Here is a 24,774-nt window from a genome sequence, read left to right as displayed (position 1 = left end):
TTGGCATTAATGTGCTGTGGTAGCAGATGACCAAACTGAGTCCCTTCACTAACAGCATGACATTGCCTTCAGCATCTCTCCTGGGTTTGTGACCATATCGGTTGCACCCTATATGGCTGTAAAACCGTGGCTTGGTCAGATGAATCCTGATTTCAGTTGGTAAGAAGTGGGTTCAAGTGTGGTGCAGACCCCAAGAAGCCATGGACCCAAGTTGTCAACAAGACACTGTGCAAGCTGGTGGTGGCTCCATAATGGTGTGGGCTGTATTTACATGCAGTGGACTGGGTCCTCTGGTGCAACTGAACTGATCATTGAATGTAAATCATTATGTTCAACTACTTGGAGACCACTTGCTCCCATTATTGCATTTCATATTTCCAAACAATGATAGAATTTTTATGGATGACAATGCGGCATGTCACCAGACCACAATTGTTTGCAACTGGTCTGAAGAACATTCTGGACAATTTGAGCAAATGTTCTGGCCACCCAGGTCACTGACATGAATCCCACTGAATATTTTTGGGACATAATTACGGGCTCAGTTTGTGCACAAAATCCTGCACCAGCAACACTTTCACAACTACCAGGAGTAGAAGTATGGAACCAGAATTTGGTTGCAATAATTACACATCTGTTGTTTGCAACTGATAAACAATATTTTATTCAAAATAATCTCCATTGCTATTTATGAATTTCTCCCACCTCTCTGGCAGACTACGAATACCATGCCAAAAACAACAGTTATTCTTTTGAAGTGAACCAGTCAGCGAGCCATTTTTGTGCATTTTCATATGAACTGAAGCATTGTTCTGCAAGAGTGTGTCCCAGTGATTCAAACAGATGATAGTCAGATGGAGCAAAGTCTGGAGAATAAGTTGCATGCCCTGAGTTTCTGAAACATCTTACTGAATTGAGAAAGGATGGTCAGTTTCCATTTCTGGATGTACTCATCAAAAAGTGGGCAGATGGGCTGTTCGGCCACAGCATATATTGTGATCCTGCACACTGATGTATACCTGATTTATATGTGCAAGCCAGCAGCTGTCAACCTCCCAGTTCAGAAGAAAGGAGTTATGGAGACATTAGTCCATAGGGCACACACTTAGACCCAGATACTTTGGTAGTAGAAACAGAGTATCTAAAACCAGAGTTATGCAAGAATGGATACACAGCCAGACAGATTCAGAAGGCCTTAGGACAAGCCTCTCTGCCATCTAGAAGAAGTGCAAGATGAGGCAAAGGCAGTGGTGTACCTGCCTTATGCGGGATCTGTTTATGACAAAACCAGCACGATTATCAAGAAGCATAATATAATGTGTGCGTTCTGTCCATGTATCAAAATAAGAGGACTACTGAGAAATGAGAAAGATGACCTGGGACTACAAAAACCAAGAACTTATAATATAACTTGCCTGTGAGGCATGCTGTACGTTGGCCAAACAACTAGGACAGTGGACATCAAATGCAAAGAACATCAGAGGTACACATAACTAAGCCAGGCAAATAAATAAGCCACTGCTAAGTACTGTCTGGAACTCTATCATTCCATGAACTATGATGAAACAAGGGTTCTTGAATAGGCCCCAAGATACTGGTGGAGTGCTATAAGAGAGTATACAGAAATTAAGGTGATGGAAAATCTCATCACTTGTTATACTGGGTTCCAACTCAGTTTAGACTGGCATCCTGCACTGGAGTTACTGAAAATGCAACAGGGGCATCAGCAAACACCACAACTAGAAGAACTGAGGGTGTGGTCGTGGGGAATGAAGCACAGACAGACCAACATGTGCACTAGACTGAAGATGGAATGTCGTATGATGCTTCTAGTAGGAGCAGACCACACAGGGAACTGCACTAGACTGAAACCAGAACACCACCATGGGTACGGGTACAATGGACCAAAGGCAAAACACCAGCACTTGAGCTGGCACATCGGAGCAAAGAGAGAAATGCCTAAGAACATTTTTCATGGAAGCAAACTGCAGAGGGAACACCTGTAACTACAGTGGACCGAAAATGGAATGCCTGCACGTTGTCAGGTGCACTGGATCAAAGACAGAATGCCAGCACTCAATCTGGTGCACTGGACCAAAGAGGGAATGCCTTAGGCAGCTGCTAGTGGGAGCAGACTGCAAATGAAATACCTGAAACTGGCCATGGAGGGGGAAGGCTGTATAAGTTCTAGACCCGTTCCACTCAATGAACAGTTGCAGGTGACACCTGATGAAGATAATGATTCATGTGAAATATTGTGCTTCAATAATGCTGTTACCTGGAAGAATGCCTGATATCTCAAGACATCATAATCCACCGTACAGGGCATGGTGGAGGATACCCTGCACTGTTACTAGTCATTTCCTTTCCTGTTCCACTTGTAAACAGAATGAAGAAAAAACGACTGTCAATATGCTTCTATATGAGCCATAATTACTCTGTCTGATCATCATGGTCCTTATGTGAATGGACATTAGCAGCAGTAGAATTTTCCTACAGTCACTTCTCTAAACTTTCTCAACAGTGTTCCTTGAAAAGAACATCACCTTCTCTTCATGGAATTCCCGTTTGAGTTCCTGAAGCATCTCCATAGTACTAGAGCATTATTCAAACCTACTGGTAATAAATCTAGCAGACCGCCTGTGAATTGCTTTGATGTCTTCCTTCAATCCAACCTGGTGTGGATCCCTAACACTCAAGTACTACTCAAGAATTGGTTGCACTAGTGTCCTATACATAGTACCCTTTACAGATGAACCATACTTTTCTAAAATTCTCCTGATATACTGAAGTCAACCATCTGCCTTCCCTACTACAATCCTTATGTGCTTACTCCATTTCATATTGCTCTGCAACATTACACCCAGATATTTAATTAATGTGACTGTGTCCAGCAGCACACTGCTAATGCTGTATTTGAACACCATGGGCCTGTTTTCCCTATTCATTTGCATTAAATTACATTTTTCTACATTAGAGCTAGCAACCATTCAACACACCAGTTAGAAATTTTGTCTAAGTCATCTTGTATCCTTCCACAGTGACTCACTTACGACACCTTCAAGTACACCATAGCATCATTAGCAAACCACTGCAGATTCTCACCATGTCTGCCAGATCATTTATGTATACAGAAAATAACAGTGGTCCTAACACACTTCTCTGGAGCACTCCTGATGATACCCTTGTCTTTAATGAACGCTTGCCATCAAGGACAATGCACTGGGTTCTGCTACTTATGAAGACTTCAAGCCACTCACATATCTGGGAATCTAGTCCATGCACTCATTACTTCATTAACAGTCTGCAGTGGAACACTGTGTCACATGTTTTCAGAAAACTAGAAACATGGAATCTGACTGTTGCCTTATATCAAGAGTGGGCATGAGAGCTGCCCGCATGGTTGTCCGTGGGCACTGTGAGCCATGAGGGTAACGCTAAGCAGTAGTAAGGGCATGTAGTGCAGGTGGCAGAGCTGTGCGATGTGGCTGGCTGCTTGGGTATGCACACAACACAGGGGGCAACCATACCACTAAGAGAGCACTTCGCGCATGCTGCCGAGTTTCGACAAGCTAACATACATAATGCAGATTGAGCTCACATACTCTGAGGTCGTTTCATGCATATGTGGTGTCCATGGACTTGGCACGAGTAGACTGTTATTGGGAGGCCAGCCATATGTGGCACAACATGTGTGTGTGTGTGGGATGTACGTGTAAATTGTACTTATCCCAAATTCATGTATCCTGTGTCATGCAACGGTTGGCCATGTACGGATGAAACACAGTTTCGAACCATTTAGCATGTTCTACTTTCATGGCCACAAATAGGATATAGACATAAACAATTAAGAAATGAACACATTTGTATTGTAAATGATATGTTATATTCACGCAGACGTGTGTAGTTAGGAGGAGGGGTACTATGTATGAATAGGACATAGGCATTAAGTTACATTATCCTGCATGTTTAAAAAATGATTTTGAACTAGCATCTCGATATTTGGTGTGAAATTACTGGTAAATATGCACAATGCACCAGTCAGATGAACATCAGTAAGACCACTCCCAAGCTTTGATTTTGTCAGTTTCATTATGGAGAAAACACTTTTGCATAAGTATGTTGTTCTGAAAAAACTACACACACAAGCAGCTATTTTAAATAACAATGGAAAGTGTTCATATGGGAAATATTTGTAGAAGGTTTCCAAGGTTTCTGCAGTGTGAAACTTCTGAAGCACATGATTGCACTGAAAGTCAATGAGCTCCAACTGAATTTCAGAAGGCACATTTTCAATGTTAACTGCAAAAGGAGTCACAAAAAAGTTGACATCGCGTTTCAGTCGATTTAAGTCCTCAAAGCTACTATCAAAAATGCCTTCAAGAGACTGTAGCACCATTACAAACCCATCAAAACTTTCTTTGGGCCTCTCCTGTTCCAAATGGTTTTCACTAACAACTAGTGCAATGCTTGCTGGGCACACAACTGTTGCAGCAGCAACAAAACATTCTTTCATAAATCCTCCATCACCAAAGGGCTGTTCTGTTTTAGCTATTTTAAGAGCTACATGATAGCTTACTGTCATCAGTGCATCATTTTGGATGATGAGGTTTTTGTCATGTAAATACATACAGGTGAATGTAAAGGTGATGGTAAATGCACATAACATATTATTAATAACAGTAATAATGTGAATCAGTGTCATAATTATCTACATGTATACATATGTCTTTCTCCTTTTTCTGCTTCAGTTCAATAAGTTTGGCATTTCTTTCTTCATTATTCAAACTGGCTCTATCCTTCTCATGAAGCAATTGATAATGTCACTTCACATTGTACTTCTTCCATGAAGACAATGTTGCATTGCAAATGAAAAACTGAGGCCTGCTTTGTGTTCTAAGAAAAAGTGCTCTTCTTCCCACTGTGAATTGACGAGTATGGGTTCAAAGGACCTTTGTTTCAACAATCTTAACTCCTCTTCAGCTATTTTCCACCCACTAGTTCTGTTTTATCACAAACACCAAACGCAATGTCTGCACAGACAATAGAAACGACGGGAAGTAAGTGGTTCTGCACAGTGCAGTGACATGCATGACTGGGCAAGTAGATGGTGGGGGTACTGCTGGCCGGCAGAGTGGAGGAGAGCCATGGACAGACCTTGTGGGCATCTGCAAGTGCCAGTGCTCACGAAACAGTATTTACCCAGCTCTGCCTTATAGCCACAGTTCACAGGATACCATGTGAGGAAAAGGGCAAACTGAGATTCGCATGAGCTATTCTTTCTAGAACCATGCAGATTTATGGACAGAAGCTTTTCTGTGCCAAGGAAATTTATTATCTTTGAACTGAAAATATTTTGAAGAATTTTGCAGCAGACCAATGTTAAGGATACTGGTCTGTAATTTTGAAGGCATGTTCTTTCAGCCTTCTTATATACAGGAGTTGTCTGTGATTTTTTCCAGCCACTTGGAACTTTGTGCTGGGAGAGATATTCACAATAAAGCAAGCTAAGTAAGGAGCCAATGCCATAGGGTACTCTTTGTAAAACCAAATTGGGATTCAATTTGGACATGGCAGCTTATCTGCATTCAGTCTTTCAGTTGTTTCTCTATGTCAGGAATGCTTATTACAATGACCTCCATACAGGAGTCTGCACAATGCTTAAAAGACAGTACGTTTATATGATTCCACTGTGTGAATGATTTATTAAATGCAAAATTTAAAACTTTCATTTTCTTTTTACTATCTTCAACTGCCACACCAGACTCATCAGTGAATGATTGGACAGAAACCTCAGACCTGCTAAATGATTTTCAGTAGGATCAGAATTTTCTTGGGTTCTCAGGAAGATATTTTGCTAAGGTATAAAAATGGTAGTTGTTGTATGCTTCATGTACTGACTTTTTTACAGCCACACAAAATTCTACAACTTTTCCCTGTAGTCATTTGCACTTTCTATTCTGAACTGAGTGCTTCCTCAGCATTTTCTAAATTTCATTACTAAACCATGGTGCTTCTTTTCCATCCTTTATCCACTTGCACAGTACATACTTCTACAGAGTATTACTTACAATCCATTTAAACACAGTCAATATGATGACATCATGGCCACTAATCACCATCCCTCAACTGATGTCATTGATAAGGTCAGGCTTGTTTTTAGCTATGCATTTCCCATGTGTGTGGGCTGTCTAACTAGCTACTCAAGACAGTGATTGGATAATGTGTTCACAAGTACTTTGTGAGACTGTCTCTACCCTCTACAATGAATCCATATATGTCCCAGTCTATACTCAGCAGGTTAAAGTCACCTCCAACTAATATTGCATGATATGGGTATTTCTGCATGACTGACCATACTCTTTCTTTGAATGATTCTAAACCTGTCACAAACAGAATCAGGTGGCCAGTAAAAAAATCTAACAATTAACTCAATTTTATCTAGATCTGTTACACCTAACTAGATAACATCACTGTCACACTCAAATTCAACCTCAATAGAGACAATATTTTAGTGAACTGCAATGATCACTCCCCCTCCTATGGCATGTAATCTGTCTTTCTGATATACATTTGATGAACTGTTAAATGTCTGTGAGCTTTCTACTTTGTGTTTCAGCCAGCTCTCAGTCTCAAGAATAATTCGAGGGTGAGAGATTTCCTAGAGTGCAGTAAATTCAGAAACTATGCTATGAACACGTCAACAATTTACTGATAAAAGTTTGACAGTAAAAGTTTTATAATTCTGAGCACAGTCTGGTTACATTATATGTGTGTCATATGGCAAGTGTTCATCAGAGTACATCAAACTACCACCTAGCCTAAAAAGGCCCCATGTATACTCCACATGTACTCTGCTACCTGAGTAGCTGTGTAGTGCACCACTGACCTGTCCAATTCCCCATAGCACTCAGAAAAACACCAAGTGGTGTGAGTACACACATCTGTAGCACTGTGGGAAAGACATGCCACTATGCTTAAACACACCCGTAACATACAGCTGGTCCTATGATATGCAGAACTACTTGGGGTAAACCAAACAAAAAATGGTTCACCACAGAAAGTAAAAAAGCAAGAGATGAACTGACTGAATTCTTTGAAACATATCAGAAAGGAAAAGGCCTGGTCAATCATGAGGCTTACAAGTATACGAAGAAAGCATACACTAGGATGATAAGAGAAGCAAAGGCCAGCCACCAAAAATTTGAAATACAATCTTCTTTTAACATGAATAAAACAGTCTGGAACTATATAAATAAAAACAGAAAAGAATCACATGCCTTGAAAGATATAAATATAGCACTGACAAGAGAAGGGAATGAAGTGACTGATCCACAGCAAGTGTTCAATACTTTCAACCAGAACTATATAGCTATAGTGTAGAAACTTCTCAAAAAACACATCAGTACCAAAAAGAATGGAGAGTCCCAAAAAGGTAGCAAAGGGTTTATATCTCCTTCCTACAGATGAACTGGAAATTCTTAAAAAAATTGGAGCACTAGAAATAAAAATACAGGTCTGGATGGCATCTCAGCAAACACTGTGCTAGATATCTTGCTAAACCTCTAGCATTACTGATAAATTTGGTAATGAAGCAAGGAGTATTTCCAAAATGTTTAAAGATGAGTAAAGTTGTGTCAGTATTCAAAGGAGGGGATAAAGGAGACCCCAGAAACTATAGGCCCATAATGATTACACCTGTTCTGCCTAAAATAATAGAAACAGTGATTAAAGATAGATTTATAAACTTCATAAAGAAGCATAACATCTTAAATGGGCACAACAGATTTAGAAAGGGTAGATCCACCAAGACTGCAGCAACAAACTTCATAACACACATCAGTGAGGCATTGGATCATCAAAAGAAAATATCTAGTGTCTATGTAGACTTTTGAAAAGCTTTTGACAGTGGCTCTTCTACAGAAACTGGAATGTTATGGCATAAGAAGGAAAGCTGCTGATATTATAAAAACATTTGTTGAAAACAGACAACAGTTTGTGGAAATAAAACATAAATCTAGAAATACAGAGAGAAATGTCTACTCTGATTTCCTGCAGGCAAAATATGGAGTAGCTCAGGGTTCAATATTACAACCTCTGCTCTTTATATTAAATATAAATGATATGTTCACTGCTGTAAATGAAAAAGTGATCGTGTATGCCGATGGCACAACTTTACCAATATGGAGTGCCTTAGTGAAGGAGTTGGAAAAAAGAGCCAGTGAGAACTTGTAAATGGCAGAAAGGCATTTTACAGAAAATAACTTATTAATCAACAGGAAGAAGACTATGTGTACAAATTCCAAAACAAACAGAACAAGTTTCTGGGTATAGACGTGGAAAAATTTCTGATATGGGAAAAACACATTGACAGGATCTGTTCCAAAATAAGTACAAACATATTTTTAATGAAAAAAATGTGCTACACAGTGGACTTAGGAAATCTTGCTTAAAATGTACTATGGACTTATTTTCCCATACATATTGTACTGTATTCCAATATCGGGTGGTGGAGCAGATGTACATATCTAAAGAATCCTAAAACTTCAAAAGAAAGCCATTAGATGCATAGCTAAACTGTCACCTCAGGAATCCTGCAAAAACAAATTCAAGGAACTGAGAAAATTAACACATCTGCGGCAGAAGATTGAAAATGACAGACAGGGGCCCTACAATTATAAGAAGCTTATTTTATAATTGACTACCATCTAGCTTCAAGAGCATAAAGGAACTGAGCACCTTCAAAAGAAAACAAAAGGAGCACCTCATCTCTGGATGTTGGTATAAGGTAAAACAGTACTTGTTGGCAAATCCATAGGACAAATGTGAGTTGGAATGTCATATTTTCCTGAAAGAAGGAAAAGGAAAATAAAGTGTAGTGTTGAAAATACAGAAGAAAACATACAGACTAAGACATAGTGTTGCAATATGTATAAATGTCCTAATATTCCTGTGCAGTGAGTTTAACATAGATAAACAAAAAACTAGTCACAAGTTCTTCTAAATGTATTATTTATTATTATTAGCAGTATGACAAAAAAACAATTACATTGTAGACTTTCCCTACGTGTGCTAGACTGTTGCATAAGTCAGTGCAGGCTAGCATATATCACTGAGTAAAAATATTATCAGTAAACATTACTACAGAAGGATTTCATGTATCAAATGACAAATTTCCAAGAAATTTCTTTATTTATGTATAAATGTGCAACATAACATGTCTAAAATCATTGTAAAACTGATCCAGAGGACAAAAAATAAACTGTAACTATAATATGGAGAAAGAAACAATGCTACAGGTTAAAATGTCCACAACTCACAAAGACTCAAATGAACAACTTACAGAGGACATATTATTGTCAGTAACATTTTCAGTTACTGTGAGCATGTTCTGAAAAAAAAAAAAAGAACAAGCAATTTTAAACGTGTTTTACTTACATTTTTCATTTCTATCCAGAGTATGTGAAAGTGAATATTTCATAATAATCCACACCTTTTCACATATTATGAAATAACAATCTGATTATTAAAATTTTACAGTCTTAAATGAATGATGTTGATGCCACATGACTGCAGTATTGTATTTGTTATAAATATAATTTCAGTAGTCGCAATCATTTCTCAGTTAAATCAGGCAGACATTGTAGCAGAACCAAGAAAAACTAGCCCAGTAAATATTTATAACTGTCAATGCTTGCCAATATGTCCACAAATTCTTTAATCCATATGTGGATAAACTCACAGAAGATGAATGACTGCATGCATATTTTCAGCAAGATGGAGCAACAGCACACACAACCTTGACAACTTCTCACGAGTGCATAAAGAGTTTAGCAAGGAGAGGACAATCAGTGGGGCAGTGCAATCTCCTGACCACCTTGATTGCCTGATCTCTCTCCCTGTGATTTCTACCTATGGCTGAAACTGAAGGATCAGGGTTACTCAAAAAAATCCTCCATGTTGAAAGAGCTACACCATAACACTGAAAACAGTACTGCTACTATGCCTCAGAAAAAGCTGCTATACATGTCTCACAGCTAAAATAATTTACCATAGCACAGTAGTGATGTGAATGGTACCCATTTATGGCATTTTCTATGATGTCCATTAAAGGGGTCAATCCTGTGTTGATCCTACTGTAAATATAGATATAATAAGTTTTATTTTGCCCATCCTGAAACTGAAAAAATAATGTCTGTTTCTGCAACAATGAAATGACAGTACTCTGTAATTCACAAACAACATCTTCATTCACTCATCCAGTCACTCATCATATTCTCTGTCACAAATTAACTATGACTAAACAGATATACAGGGTGTAGTGCTGAATACTTTCATATCAAATAACTCATTAAAGATACCTTAAATCTCTTTTCACCTACTCAGATTGTGACCAAGAGCTCTAGAAAGAAAGACCAATGCATTTTTACATCTTCATTAATCACTGAGATACAGAAATACACTTTGTTTTTTTAAATTTTTGTGTTTTTTGCATCAGAATAGCATACCTGTATAAGAGAGTTTCACTGGAATAACTCTTTTTAAGTCTGGAAAGTGTAAAATATATGATGTATATCATGATTTACATGCTGTTGTTGCAGTCATTTGAATGGTACAGTAGCCAGTTTGCACTACTCTCCATGTAAAGAGCTGCCATTGAGGTAAGTTGTATGTAATTTTTATGCCACTCTCAATGAAGATTGGAGTAAACTGCTGGGCAGCACGCCATTCAGATGGTTACAACTACCAGAATCCCAGCCATTCTCTGACAGGGGTGTCATTCAGATGTGGCATGGAGGGGCATGGTGTCAGCACACTGCTCTCCCACTCACTGTCTGCCTTCCAGGCTTTGGAGCCACTAATTTTCACTCAAGTAGCTCCTCAAGAAAAATTTCCTAACATTACAAGGAACTAAACCTAGGTGTTCTGCAATGCAGTCAGATGTGCTGACCACTAGGCTGTATTATGGTTATAATAATAAAAATCTCCATATTCAATGTAGTTTTACTCTACAGTGTTTTGCCAGATCAATCTTCAAATCTAGATAGGTAACTGGTAGAAGGGGCAACTAATCAGATATGTTTTTAATTTTCTTTTGAAACAGTAGACACTCCTAATTTATTATATTACAGCTACAAGCAGCTTGTTAAATATCCTTGTATTGGGACACACAATCTGCATCTTTGGGAAAGAGGCGAAGTCTACATTCTACTGTGGCTCCATAAATTGTTTTCATTTAAAATTTATCTTTATTTCTAGCCACAAGAAAGGGCAAAAGAATCAAGGTACTGGGATCTGAATGTAAGGTTTCTACAACCTGTGAAGTATCCTGTGCAAGATGTATGGTTGCCTCCTTTACATGTATGTATGTAGTAACATAACTAACAGTAGTCTACAACACATCTATTAGAATGGGAATAGCATGTGAACGTGTATTTTATCTCACCGCTTATGTGCTTTGCTCTGTACTGAACTTTTCTGACTGGAAGAATGTAAACTGTCAATAACTTTAAGCCAAACCAAAACTGCATGAATTTTTGTAACACCATAAACTGAATCTGGTGCAACACTATTGATTTGAAATTGGCACAGGCGGTGAAACAAAACTTGATTAATTTGAAAATAATGGTCCCTGTGCTTAATGAATTCTGTCCCTCAAATAATAAAATTTCTTACCTTTATCTGTGCAATGGTAATGCTCTTCACACTGTTCTCTGTTAGTACTTTAAATTGTATAGTTCACATACAGCTATTGTGTAAGGCTGTTGCTTAGCATACATTTTAATTATGACTGAGACTATTACTTACTATTACTTCTTGAGCGAAATAATTAATTAAAAATGACATGGATCTGGGAACTGGTATTGACTTGTGGTAAGCAACAGTATGGCACTAACTTTAAAACTTGTATTTTGACTCTTTGAAAATTAATAATGGTCATAATCAGCACACAATAAACTGACTATACATTAACAATTAGCTTTATAAAATCATTAGAGTGTTCATTTCATATACTGCATTAACTAGATAATGTTGGTCATGCACTGTTACGGAATTTAATCATTCCTTTCTTGCAAAGGAGTGCCGCAGGGTACGAGGGGCCCTTGGCAGTCATGTTCCTCCAACCACTTCTTGCCTGTGAGTAATTCTGGCATTAGCGCTAACAGAGGGCACTGATTATGTGCAGCATTATGTTTTCTTTCATTGTGGCTTCTTTAGTGATTTGTTTTATAGTTTTTTTTAATATTATTCTGTGCACTATCAATGGTGTTTATTACTTATGTCATTATTTAGAATATTGGCACTTGAGCATATGTCAACTACTGTCTCTTAACTCTTCCTCTTTTTAACAATCTGACTTTTGTCATGTTCTATTTCATCACTTTTTATTACTGTAATGCCTTTTATACATTATAAGCTCATTACAGACTTGAACTATTGTATCCCCCTTTATTTTACACTGTTCAATTTATCATTGAAAACTAGTGTATGCCTACATTAGTGAGATCTTGTGAACTTACAACACAAACATCTTGTGGCTACTGTACAGCAGTAGTTCTACTGACAACATGACTCATGCATATGATGTTATTTACATATATTTCACAATCCTCGTGCTGATTTTGCATTTAACATTTGACGATTGCACTACGGCTGCAGTACATTAGGACTTTCCTCTTTATACTTAAGTGTACAAATGCATATATATGTCAGTAGTACTTTTCATTATGGTCTATTGATTGTTTTTAAGCTGTAGACAATCTGTGAGTGTATTTGTGTTTTTTTTCCATTTTTTGCTGCAGATCTGATGATGGTCATATCTGTTAACAAAACGTTTGTGACCATAGACGAAAATTAAAGGAAAATCAATACTACTTGACCATCTCTGGTTCAATATAAAATTTTCTTACAAAATTTTACCCTGTGCTTATATCATTCAACATGCATTTCTTAACACTCACTTTTTATGAGTAAATATGTTATTTGTTGTGATAAAAGGAAAAATGTTTTGGTACTCTCTGTAAAATGGTAGCCTATTCCTGGGTATTTTTTGAAATAGTCTTGTTTTTATATAATATCTTTGAAGTTTGTTTTAGTTACAAAGTAAAGCTGTATCCTGAAAATGTACTAATCATGGAAAAAAAAAAAAAAAGAAAAAGAAAAACCTGATTCAATCCACTGTGTGCTGGTAGAAGAATTTTTTGTTGAAATGAGTCATACGGTAAGAACATGTGCACAAATGGGGACTATAAAGTGAATATTGATAAACTTGAAGCACCTGATGATTGGTCAAAATGGAAATGGCACATCTCTAAGGTGCTCCATTTGTATAAATTCAAAGGCATTGTTATCAGTATGTGCAAACCTGTTATGTTGCCTCAGAAATGTACAGGTAAACAGAAGGTAGCATATGGAGAATGGTAAAAGAATGATGCAAAAGCAGCAAGTCTGATATCAAGTGCACTAAGCAAGCCAGTTGCTGAACTTGTGCTGACGATCAAAAATGCTAAAGAACTATGGGGCAAACTTCATGCTCAATTTGAGCTTAGTGGCATGAAATACTTGGACATGTTAACTGAAAACTTTTTTCAGGTCAAATCAATGAAGCAGAAAATATTAGCATACATTTGGCTACAATTCAAAAGTTAGTAATAGATCTAAATGATGAATTAACAAAATATGAAAAGAATACATTGTCTGAAAGAATATTAAATGGCCGAATTTTATCTATACTGGGAAAGGAATATGATCATTTTAAACAGCTCTGGGAGACAATACCAGCAGAAAATTATAGTTTGAACTTACTTATTGAGAAACTTTGTACCACTAAATCTTGTGAACAAATTGCAACAGATTTGACTGCATTTGTCATTTCTAACACATGGAAAAAGAAGATGTGAGCAAATCGAAAATTTTCATGCAATAAATTAAACAACTAGGTCATTGGGCAGTGGAGTGCCCACTGAATGCTCTTGATTGAAATATCATGTGGCAAGAATAGAAGATGAGTAGAAACAATGTATTTACTTCATGCACCCTGAGTTTGTCTAACAGAAATTATATTGACACGAATAAATGGTACTGTGCTATTGGTGCTATGAAACAGTACTTTGTTTTGTACAGTGAATTTGATGTTCGTGATGTAGTTTCATTAGGAAAACAAGGTACTAATATCTGTGCATTTGATCAAGAAAGCCTATATTGAAATAAGATGAAACAATCAATGGTATAGTGATAGAATGGAAAACATTTTATATGTGCCTAATGCAAGTGTTCATTTGCTCTCAGCCAAATCAGCCACATGTAAAGGTTGCAACATAATGTTTAACTGTAAAAGTGTTAGGAATTGGGGGAAAGCCAGTGGTGACATCATCATGACAGGCTATGTGTGTTGTTAGAAGAGGAAAGAGTTACCAAGTAAACTTGTGACATCTTCTGAAACATTACAAATGTATCACAAAAGATTCAGTCATCAAAATAAACAACACATCAAAAACATCTTGAAGAAACTTAACATCAATATGGATGTTTGTAAGGATGAATTTTGTGGTGGTCGTGCATTAGGAAAGGTGCACAGATTACCATTCAGACAAAGAGTAAATTGTTCCACAGTTACTTGTGAATTAATCCTCACAGTTATCAATGGACCAATGAGTACAGAGTCATCTGGAGGTGCTTGATATTACATATGTTTTAAAGACAATTTCAGTAAATTTAATCAAATTTTCTTTTTGAAGCACAAAAATTAAGTGTATTATGTGCATAAACAATATTTAAATGAAGTTCAAACCAAAGGACATGTCATTAAACAGTTTACATGTGAGAGGTAAAAAATTTAACAACAACAGACTTAAGAAATTGCTCATAGATAAGGGAATAGAACTGCTGATTCCTCCACCCTGTACACCAGAACAGTATAATGTGACCAAATGTGAAAATAGAACAATTGTTGAAGCTGCACATTTCATGCTGCACTCAAGCAAACTATTGTGGGCAGAACATTGCAATACAGCAGTCTATATTTTAAATCATACTGGAAAATCTTTGGTTTCAGACAAACTTCCTTATGAGCTGTGCTTCAATCAGTCAGTAGGAAAAACTGATCACCTCATAATTTTTGATACACAATGGATGTGATGGTAACACAGTTACTTATGGACCAATATATTTCTGCAATACCTCTGACAGATTTCCAACGATTTACCTGGCAAAAAGTTCAAACCAGACACAAAATTCTATGCACAATGATTCATGTGCTAGTTCCCACTTGCTTGTTATAAACAAAAGACAGTGGGAAACAGTGTTGCCAACATGCATATCTTACACTAGAAATTAAATAATGCGAAATATACAGAATCTAGAAAAATTTCTAACACTTTACACTGAAAAATATTGCCCACTTTGTTTTTAGTAACTACTAACACATTGACCAAACAATATACAGGGTGAACATTAATAAATCTGACAAACTACAGTGACAAATTCCTGACTGGAAGGGAGGAAAAAAGTAGTATGAACTTGTGTCCAGAAATGCATTGTTGCCACAATAGAGAGAGCTGATGAATGACATTTCCTCTGATCATGTGCCGTCTGTTCCCTGTGCATTGCAGGCCGTGTGATTGATGCAGCATACTGTAAGCATGAAGAATGCTCTGGTATTCATGTCTGGAACAGGCCAAGATGATGTTTGTGTACGACCAACCAGATGGAAACAGTCAAGAGGCAGCACAGCTATGTAGAAACAAGTACCCTCATGGGAACCAGTCACATTACAAAAAATTTCAAACCCTTTTTTGTACGTTTGCATGATCACACAAATACCCAAAAGGATCTTGAAATGTTGTGTGATGTGGTTGGTGTTTGTGAGGGTATTTTCTTTGATATAGCCATGCTGCCTCTTGACCATTTCCATATGCCTGGCCACACACAAACACCATCTCAGATTGTTCCTGACGTGAATACCAGGCCATCCTGCTGCTTACTGTATGCTGCATCAGTCACACAGCCTGAAACACACAAGGAATGCATGGCATGTGGCCAGAGGAATTGTCATTCATCAGCACCATCTATTGTGGAAATGATGCATTTCCAGAGACATGTTCATAGGACCTTTTTCCTCCATTTTCAGTCAGGAACCTGTCCCTGCAATTTGTCAGTTTTATTAATGTTCACACTGTATTGCACAATTTTCATAAATTCTGTGATGGTGTTTTCAAGCAAATAATTTGTAAAAATAATAAAAATGTGATTTTTAAAATTTTTTAGTGTTAATACAGAGACGATAGTACCTATAATTATATCAGTTGTATCTGGTAATATAACAAGGAAGTTAGCATTCTGTGACTTAAAATAAATACAACAAAAGTGGTTTTGTATTGAATTTCTGTAACAAACAACACTATCTGCATATTTTGAAGAAAGTCTGTGATGGGCAGTTGATGTCAGCACGGCAATAAAGAATACATAAGTTTTACAAACATGTACATTTACTCTCCTAAGTCTTACACTAAAACTGCTGCCCTGCTTCTGATATAACATTTTTTTGTTGATATCTTTGACAATCTATACACAAGTGAGTTTTCTGGTATGGGTTACACAAGAACAAAAAATGCACCTGTAGATCTTAATGTAGATATACTTGAGTAAAACAAAAAGAAACCATTTTCACTGATACCTTGAATCGAAGTTGACCAAGTGGAGGTTCAGCGTAAGGAATACCAATGAAGCCTGCAAACTGCCTTCCATAATAGGCAAAGTCATAAATTCCTCTTATTTTTCCATCAGATATTTGGACCATGGGTCGTTGACCAAACACAGATTTTCCTATGCATAAAATACAGATAAATAGTAACAGTAACATAATCACAAGTATTGGTTTAGCACTGTGTCATACAATAGGGGAACACCTATATATAGACAGGGAAGACATTAGTCCCACCAGAGTGTGACATCAGCTGATAAGTGCTCAGGCAGAAGGTGCCCCAAATGTGTTTCTAATTAGTTTGATAATGGCCTCCACATTACAGCACAGGAGTGACACATTGGCAGCAGCTATGTGGTTAAAACTGTGCCACTATAATTCAAACATTCTATGCTGCATCACATTAACAGCAATTTATACTCATTCATACAAGGTTTTAGGAGAATGTTCTTGCCAGTCTTAATTTTCAGTAGTGGTAAAAGAGATTTGGTTAGGGAGGGGAGGGGGTTTACAAAGGAAATTAAATGACTGTACAGCAATAATTATTATGCTTATAACAGATACAAATACAGAAATGAGATGCAGCAAATATTCAGATACACTTGTCAGTGGTCCAGTTTTAGCTTTTGGTGCCAATGAAAAAGGTAAATATTTCAAAAGTTTATATCAAGTGAATCCACACTGATGGCTCACAAGAGTTGTATACCAACACACAGTTTTCCATGTACAAGGGTCACTACAAAAGAAATCCACATCATTTCAACAATGGACTGAAAAAGGAGTATGGAGATAACACTCTTGATTGAAATACTGATAGTCACTGTGCAAATAGATTGTCTGGTGAAACTGGGAACACATCAGCAGACTAAGTACAGACTGGGTACACATCAGTAGACTAATTCCAATTCAAGCTCACACTGCTACTGGTGCCAGAGTGCATAAGTAAATGCTTTTTTTAAAAATAAATAAATAAAAAAAAAACCTTGGGAGAGATAAGGAAAGGAGATAATGAATTTTTATTGTCTATAATAGAACATGCAGTCACCAATAATCTTTATATGTGGGTATCATCATTGTAGGCATCACAGTGTTCCTGTGTATAAGTCATTGAGACAATAAAAATTCCTTATCTCCTTTCCTTATCTCTCCCATGTTCAATCCTGACACTATGTAACCTTAAAAAAACTTCATGTTTGAATGTGTCACATTTGACAAATTTGGCAGAAGCATGATGTTTCACTCATGCATAATAACATCAGGCTACATGTTGGTGAGAAAACAACAACCTAGATCACAAAACTAGGGTGGACAACACTGAAACACTCATTCTAAAGTGCTGATCTGGCACCAAGTGATTGCTACAACTTCAGTAAACTGAAGGAATCTCTTCAAAGTATGAGATTTGAAGACAATGACTCCCTTGTGAAGGCTGCTAAATGTTGGGCCATACCTGCTGATCCTGATGTCTGCCACACAAGTATAAAGGCCTTAGTTCCATGGTGCCACAAGGCAGCTTAAAGGAATGTAGTTTGTGTAGAAAAATGAAATTCTATCTCTCAAAAATATAATAACATACTGTGAAATATCAAACGTGTAGAAATTAATTAGATGGTTTTTAAAAATCATGCATATATTTTTTAAGTAATCTTCACATTTCACTTTCTTATTGCAATCCGTCCAACATGTTTAGCTTCAGCATAAAGCTATCTAATTGGTATAGCAATGACAAAGCATTATTCTACTACAACAGAATGGGAATAAAAAGTTATTGTTGTTGTTGTGGTTATTGTCATTGTTGAGGGATGATTTATCTCATCAGAGAATTAATCAATGTCGAAATTATAGATTCTATTTGGGGGCATTTCAATATACTTGCAGGACGAACTCATTCTGTCTATGACACATGATAAAACATGAGCTAAGCAAGTATTGCACTCAAGTTGTGGTTAGATTCTGGACTTCCTAACAGATAGTACTCAACATATTGTTTCTTAATGGGAGGAAATAGACAGGGTTACCAAGTAAAAGTAACTTTGGGAGTGCCCCAAGGAAGTCTGTTGACAGGGTCCAGGCACTAGCTGCCAGGAGCACTGTAATCGGGTTCTCCTTGCTACAGTGCCAAGTTCTGTGGCTATTAATTACTGTGTTTTAATTCTCATTTGTGTTAGTATGTAACAGATTCTCTGTGAATTGTTCTACATATGAATGTGTAAGATTGTTCCGAATAAAACACTGTCTCAGAATGCTGCATTATGTTTCATATCTGTTCTCACTGTATAAAACTCATCATACGTGATAAGTTCACAAATCAATCAACAGCTTTGGTAGCAGTGGCACCAGCATGAAACAGCTAGAGAAAATAAAGTCAGCAATACAGAAGCATCATAATGAATTTCCAAGAAGCAGGAAATTGTGAGATGGATGGCACACCCACAGTATCCAGACCTGCAGTGGGGCTACCGCCATTTTGACCACACTTCCCAGCATTATGGTATGTGCAGACAGAGGCAAGTTTCCTCTGCACTGCAGTGATAAAAGATTTCACCAAATTTGCACTGGGATTGGTCCATTAGATTATTGTTATGCAGCAAAGGAGCAAATGTAAAAATCACACCTCCAGATATGTAGGAATATGGAAAGCTTGAGGTAGAGTTAATTTGTAGAGAGGCCGCTTCACAAGAAGAATGAGACAGGTACTGATGCAGAAGGACATTGGAGGCAAAAAACCATCCCAGTACCTCTGTCATTTATTAATCAAGGTAGATATGTGCATGGTGCCAGATAACTTATTACACGCATTATGGAGAAGACACCTGGCAGCACAAGTAAAAGCCATTATAGGTTCCCAAACAGAAATGTTGCTAGATGTCATAGCAGAGCTGGCAGACAGGATTCAGAACGCACCTGTGCTGACCTCCTGCACTGCAAGCATGATGGCAGGCCACAGTACATCAAGAGGAGTGCGTGCAGATCACGACAGCCTCAAAACCCAGGTCGACACATTGAGAGAACAGATCAGTGAACTACTCTCTGACCAATACGCTGGGGAGCATTTCCATAAATGACTGACAAGCCATTCCTCTGCAGATTTCTCAGCAGCAGATGATTCTACTCAACCTGACACTTGCTGATATCGCTGAAAGTTCAGAGATCAGGCACACAAGTGTATATCTCTGTGCTCATTCTTCAATCAAAAATGACAGTCTGAAGAAGGGGAACCCAATTGTCATTCACTGCCTCTGCACCTCTTCATAACGGACCGCAAGATAGGACAAAAATTGTTAGTGGACACTGGTTCTGATGCATGTATTTTGTGGTGAACCCTGTTACACAAGTATCAGCAAGCAATCTCGTTACATATTTCTGTGGCTAACAACTCATCCTTCACTACTTATGTAACACAACATATGGAATTACATCTGGATCTACAATGTGAATTTATGTGGAATTTTACTGTGGCGTTGTGATGGACCTGATCATCAAAAGCCCATGTTTTAGCTCACTATCGCCTACTGCCATATGCTAATGCACACCTCATCAACAGCATCACCAACTTTTCTGCCAACGGGTTTTGACACTGTGCAGTGATACATGATGACAAGCTGATCTGGTCAACAGCCAGTATACTATATGCTCATCTACCGGGGCAGTTCCAACATATCAAGCATCTTCCAGGTGCCCCAAAATAGGTATGTCACAGCACCATACATTATATTAATATTACCGCAGGCCCACCAATTTCATGCAGACCCAGATGCCTAGCTCCAGACCGTTATACCATTGCAAAGGCTGAATTTAATTTCATGTCGAAAGAAGACATCATTCATACATTGAGCATCCCACAGTCATCACCTCTACAACTGCTCCCAAAGAAGAGTGGGGCATGGTGCCCTTGTAGGAATTATCATGCCCTTAAAGCTCAGACAATACCAGATCACTATTGCCTACTTCTATTGAGAGATTATAACTATGCATTATGTGGCACAACAGTCTTTAGCTTGTTAGATTGTGCAGAAGCATATATTCACATTCCTACCATTGAGAAAGACATACTGAAGATGACTATCAACTCATCATTTGGCCTCTTTGAAAGCTGATTCGTGATGTCTGGATTAGGACATGCTGCCCAGACATGGCAAAGATTCATAGATTCAGTGCAACAAGGGTTATTGTGTTGTTCTTGTTGTGCTGATGATTTATCATCATTTATTTGGCAACAAAACAGCGATTGACGGTTTTACTTGATGGCCAGAGGCCATCCCAGTAGACAACATTCAGCCACGATACTGGCCACTACCTTTCTGTTGCACTGGGTACTGAGTTTTGGTTATCCACTTCACATTACAACAGACCAAGGAGTTTCAGTCTAAACTACTTGCCCAGCAGAATAAATTTTGTGGCACAATGCACCACAGAAGAAACTACCACCCTGCAAGTAATGGTATGGTTGGACACTGGTACTGGTCATTAAGAGCCCCACTAATGAATCAAATTGGACATCTGCATTATCATTAGTCTTACTTGGCCTGCATAACAGTTACAATCCTGACCTAGACTCTTCACTGGCTAAATTAGTTTATGGAGAAGTTCTGCTGCTACCTATTGGATTTATTGATTCATGTGCAATCACAATTGATATCTCAAATGAATCAGATTTCATTACTCGCTTAAGGGAACAAATGTCACAAATCCGGCCACATCAAACATCATGTCATGGAACTCCACATACCTTTGTGCATTGAAAGTTGTAATCCTGTGCTCATGTAATGTTGCACAGGTATGAGGTGAAACCTTCATTGATGCCTCAATATGCTGGTCCATAATGTATCCTTAACAGAAGTGGAAGAACAATAGACATTCTCATCAACATCAAGCATAACACTGTCCCAATAGAGTGGTGCCAGCTTTCATTTTGTAAGAAACATCAGAATAAAATGATTAATGCAAACAGTTGCATCCTACACCAGAATTTCAAAAACCTCAATTGTAATCGTATCTGGCTCAACTGCCATGACATATGTATTCTGGGTAGTGCATACACTTCCTGAGATGATTCCTGGATGATGCTCCCAGCATAAATCGAGAATGATGCTCTGCCTTCACCAAGGGAGCTGATTTATTTTTATTTATTTATTTATTTATTTCTTACACCATGGATCCAACTGTGACAATTTCACATGGATGTAGCGTGTGTCAATTTTTACATTGTCAATGACAAGTACTTGTACACTATGTTTACAGGTAAAGAATATAAAGTTACTTAACCACTACAATGATCCATAACACAATATAATGGAATGAGAATCCTTAGACCTACAGATTACAGGTATAAAATAAAGTAAATTAAACCTGAAAAGGTCATACAACCCAGACTGTTAAATATAAGCAGTTAACACTAAAAGAGTTACATATGTGACAAGAATGTTCAGCTTAATGTTCAATTTATATGATAATACATCTTATTTTAAGGCCGTTTCTCACTGTGTTTCATAAACTCTTCCAAACTGTAAAATGACATGGCTAAAAGAAATTGCCTCAGAAGCTCTTTAAATGTAGATTTGTTGGCAATTTCACATTTGATTTCTGGAGGAAGAGCATTAAATATCTTTATACCAGAGGACTGTACACCCTTCTGCACAATCTTCAAATTTTTACCTTCAGTGTGGAAATCATGTTTCCTCCTTGTGTTATACTGATGGTATTCACTGTTACATTTGTATAAATCAGTGTTTTTACTTATGAAACACATAAGTGAGTATATATATTGAGAAGTAGTTGTAAGAATTCCCAGATTCCGGAATAGGCTTCTGCAGCTGCATCTAGGATCTACACCAGACATCACTCTTACAACACGCTTCTGAGCAATGAATATTTTCTTTACAAGAGGTTGATTTCCCCAGAAAATAATTCCATATGCCATCAAAGAATGGAAGTAACCATAGTATGCAGCTTTTTTAGTGCTTAAGTTTGCACTGACAGAGATGATTCGCATTGCAAAAACTGAAGAGCTGAGTCTCTTGTAAAGATCTAAAATGTGATGGGACCAGTTTACTCTACAGTCAATCTTCACGCCTAGAAACTTTGTTACTTCCACTCTTTCTATGACCTGTGTGGCATATTTAACAGTCATTTCTTCCTCAGTTTTGGCAGTTGGGGTGAACTGAATATAATTAGTCTTACTCAGGTTAAGTGAAAGACCATTTGCAGTAAACCATTTCATTAAATCTATAAGAATAGTATTAACAGACTCTTGAACATTTTCACATTTAAGACCATTAACCATTATGTTAGTATCATCTGCAAAGATGGTAAAATTGCACTGAATCATTGAAGAATAAGGTAAATCATTTATAAATAACAGGAACAGTAAAGGACCAAGAATAGAGCCCTGTGGAACTCCACAATTTAGCGACATATGGCAGACCACAGAAATGTTAGGTGGACAGCTGATCTGCTCAATGAGGTGTCAACAGGTTTCATTCACTGGCCACCAAGAGCACCTTGATTGGTTTCTCCTTGCTGCAGTGCAAAGTTCCATGACTGTTAATTTCTGTGTTTTAATTCCCACTTGACAATACACAACCAGGTGTAATTAGTTATGCAACAGCTTCTCTGTGAATTTTTCTAATTGTGCTACATATGAACATGAGTGACTGCTCTGAATAAAATAGTCTCAAAATACTGCATTATGTTTCATATCTTTTCTTCCTGTATAGAACTCTGCATACATATTACATTTTTAAATCCAGCAATAGACTGTGACATACAAATAAATAATCTAGTAAATAATGTCAGAAGCTCTTTGAGGTTATTCATGAACAATGGTGTTTTCTATGGACAATTTTTGATGTCAGAAAATTGTAGTGAAAAGTGGGATGTTCTGTAGAGAATCAACAATTAGAGCAGGGACTAGCAAGGACTAAGATGAAAAAGTAAAATATTGCTCATAAATAGGAAGGAAGATTCACATGTAGGAGTACCTACTCATCATCATTTACATGATGCAGACAAGTGGTTATTCCTAGATCTGAATCTTCCTCAGACTGACCTCAAGTGAAATGACTGCACAAATCAAGTTGTATGAAAAGCAGGTGCCAGGCTGAGATTCACTGGAAGAATCCTAAGGAAACATATTGGTTTAAAGAAATAATTATTTGACCAATTCTTGAATATGGCTTATCAGTCTGTGACAGCTACCATGTAGATTTAATAGCAGATATAGGGAAAAAGAAAAGTAGGACATTCTGTGAGGGGATTGTAAAAGAGAGAGTGTTATGGAGATGTTCATTAAACTCCAGTGACAAAAAACTACAAGAGAAGTTTTGTGCATCATGGAGAGGCTTACTGTTTCTGAGAACATATGGTCCAAGAACAGTTAGACAACTTATTACTTCCTCCCACATAAATCTTACAAAATGACCAGAAAGGGGAAATCAGGGAAATTCATGATCATATGGAAACTTACTGACATTCGTTCTTCCTGCACACCATTCATGAATGGAACAAGAAAGGAGAGAAATGATGATAGCAGAAATACCATCCACCACAATGTGTTGGGTGGCTAGCAGAGTGAAGATGCAAATGTAAACCATATGCCTCAGACGTGGGGTCGCTAACCTCAGATGGATGACATAATGTGTCACAGTAAGAATGTTAAACAACTCCTAGCCTGTTTCATCGGTTAGTTTATTGCCTGAAGTTCTCACATGCTTGGCACAATGTCATCTAATTTCCCAACCTCTGTAAGCAGAGAAGGAAATCCTGTATGCTCTATGCCACTTTCTGTGCTAGTTATTTTCACTGGATGGCTTACAGTGGACTTGTAAGAACTTTTTCTTTTTTTATATTTACTATTGTTTTTAAATGTAACAAAACTATAATATTTACAATGATGGTACATGACTCAAAACACTCGGAAGCTAGACACAATCAATGTATTAATATTTCTCTCTTCTTGCATTTAAAATAGCATTCAGTTCCAGTAAGCTATATTTCAGTTTCCTTGTTCTCTACTACTAACATAAAGCATAACACAAATGATTCAGCTCTTTATAATTTTACTTTTTATACAC

General features: G+C 37.4%; 1 protein-coding gene across 1 annotated transcript in view; it reads right to left on the bottom strand.

The window, feature by feature from the left end:
• The window catches only part of LOC126180959 (esterase FE4-like), a 166,063-nt gene that overhangs the window by 126,441 nt on the left and 14,848 nt on the right, over positions 1 to 24,774 (bottom strand). Inside the window, exons 2-3 of the mRNA XM_049924733.1 lie at positions 21,432 to 21,531; positions 16,676 to 16,824 (exon numbers count right to left, since the gene is read on the bottom strand). Of these exons, the coding sequence (XP_049780690.1) occupies positions 16,676 to 16,824; positions 21,432 to 21,465 (183 nt within the window). The 5' untranslated portion in view covers positions 21,466 to 21,531. The remainder of the gene's footprint in view (positions 1 to 16,675; positions 16,825 to 21,431; positions 21,532 to 24,774) is intronic.

The sequence above is a fragment of the Schistocerca cancellata genome, chromosome 1 (assembly GCF_023864275.1).
Source record: "Schistocerca cancellata isolate TAMUIC-IGC-003103 chromosome 1, iqSchCanc2.1, whole genome shotgun sequence".
Lineage (NCBI taxonomy): Eukaryota > Metazoa > Arthropoda > Insecta > Orthoptera > Acrididae > Schistocerca > Schistocerca cancellata.
This window is presented reverse-complemented; position numbering and strand designations above follow the sequence as displayed.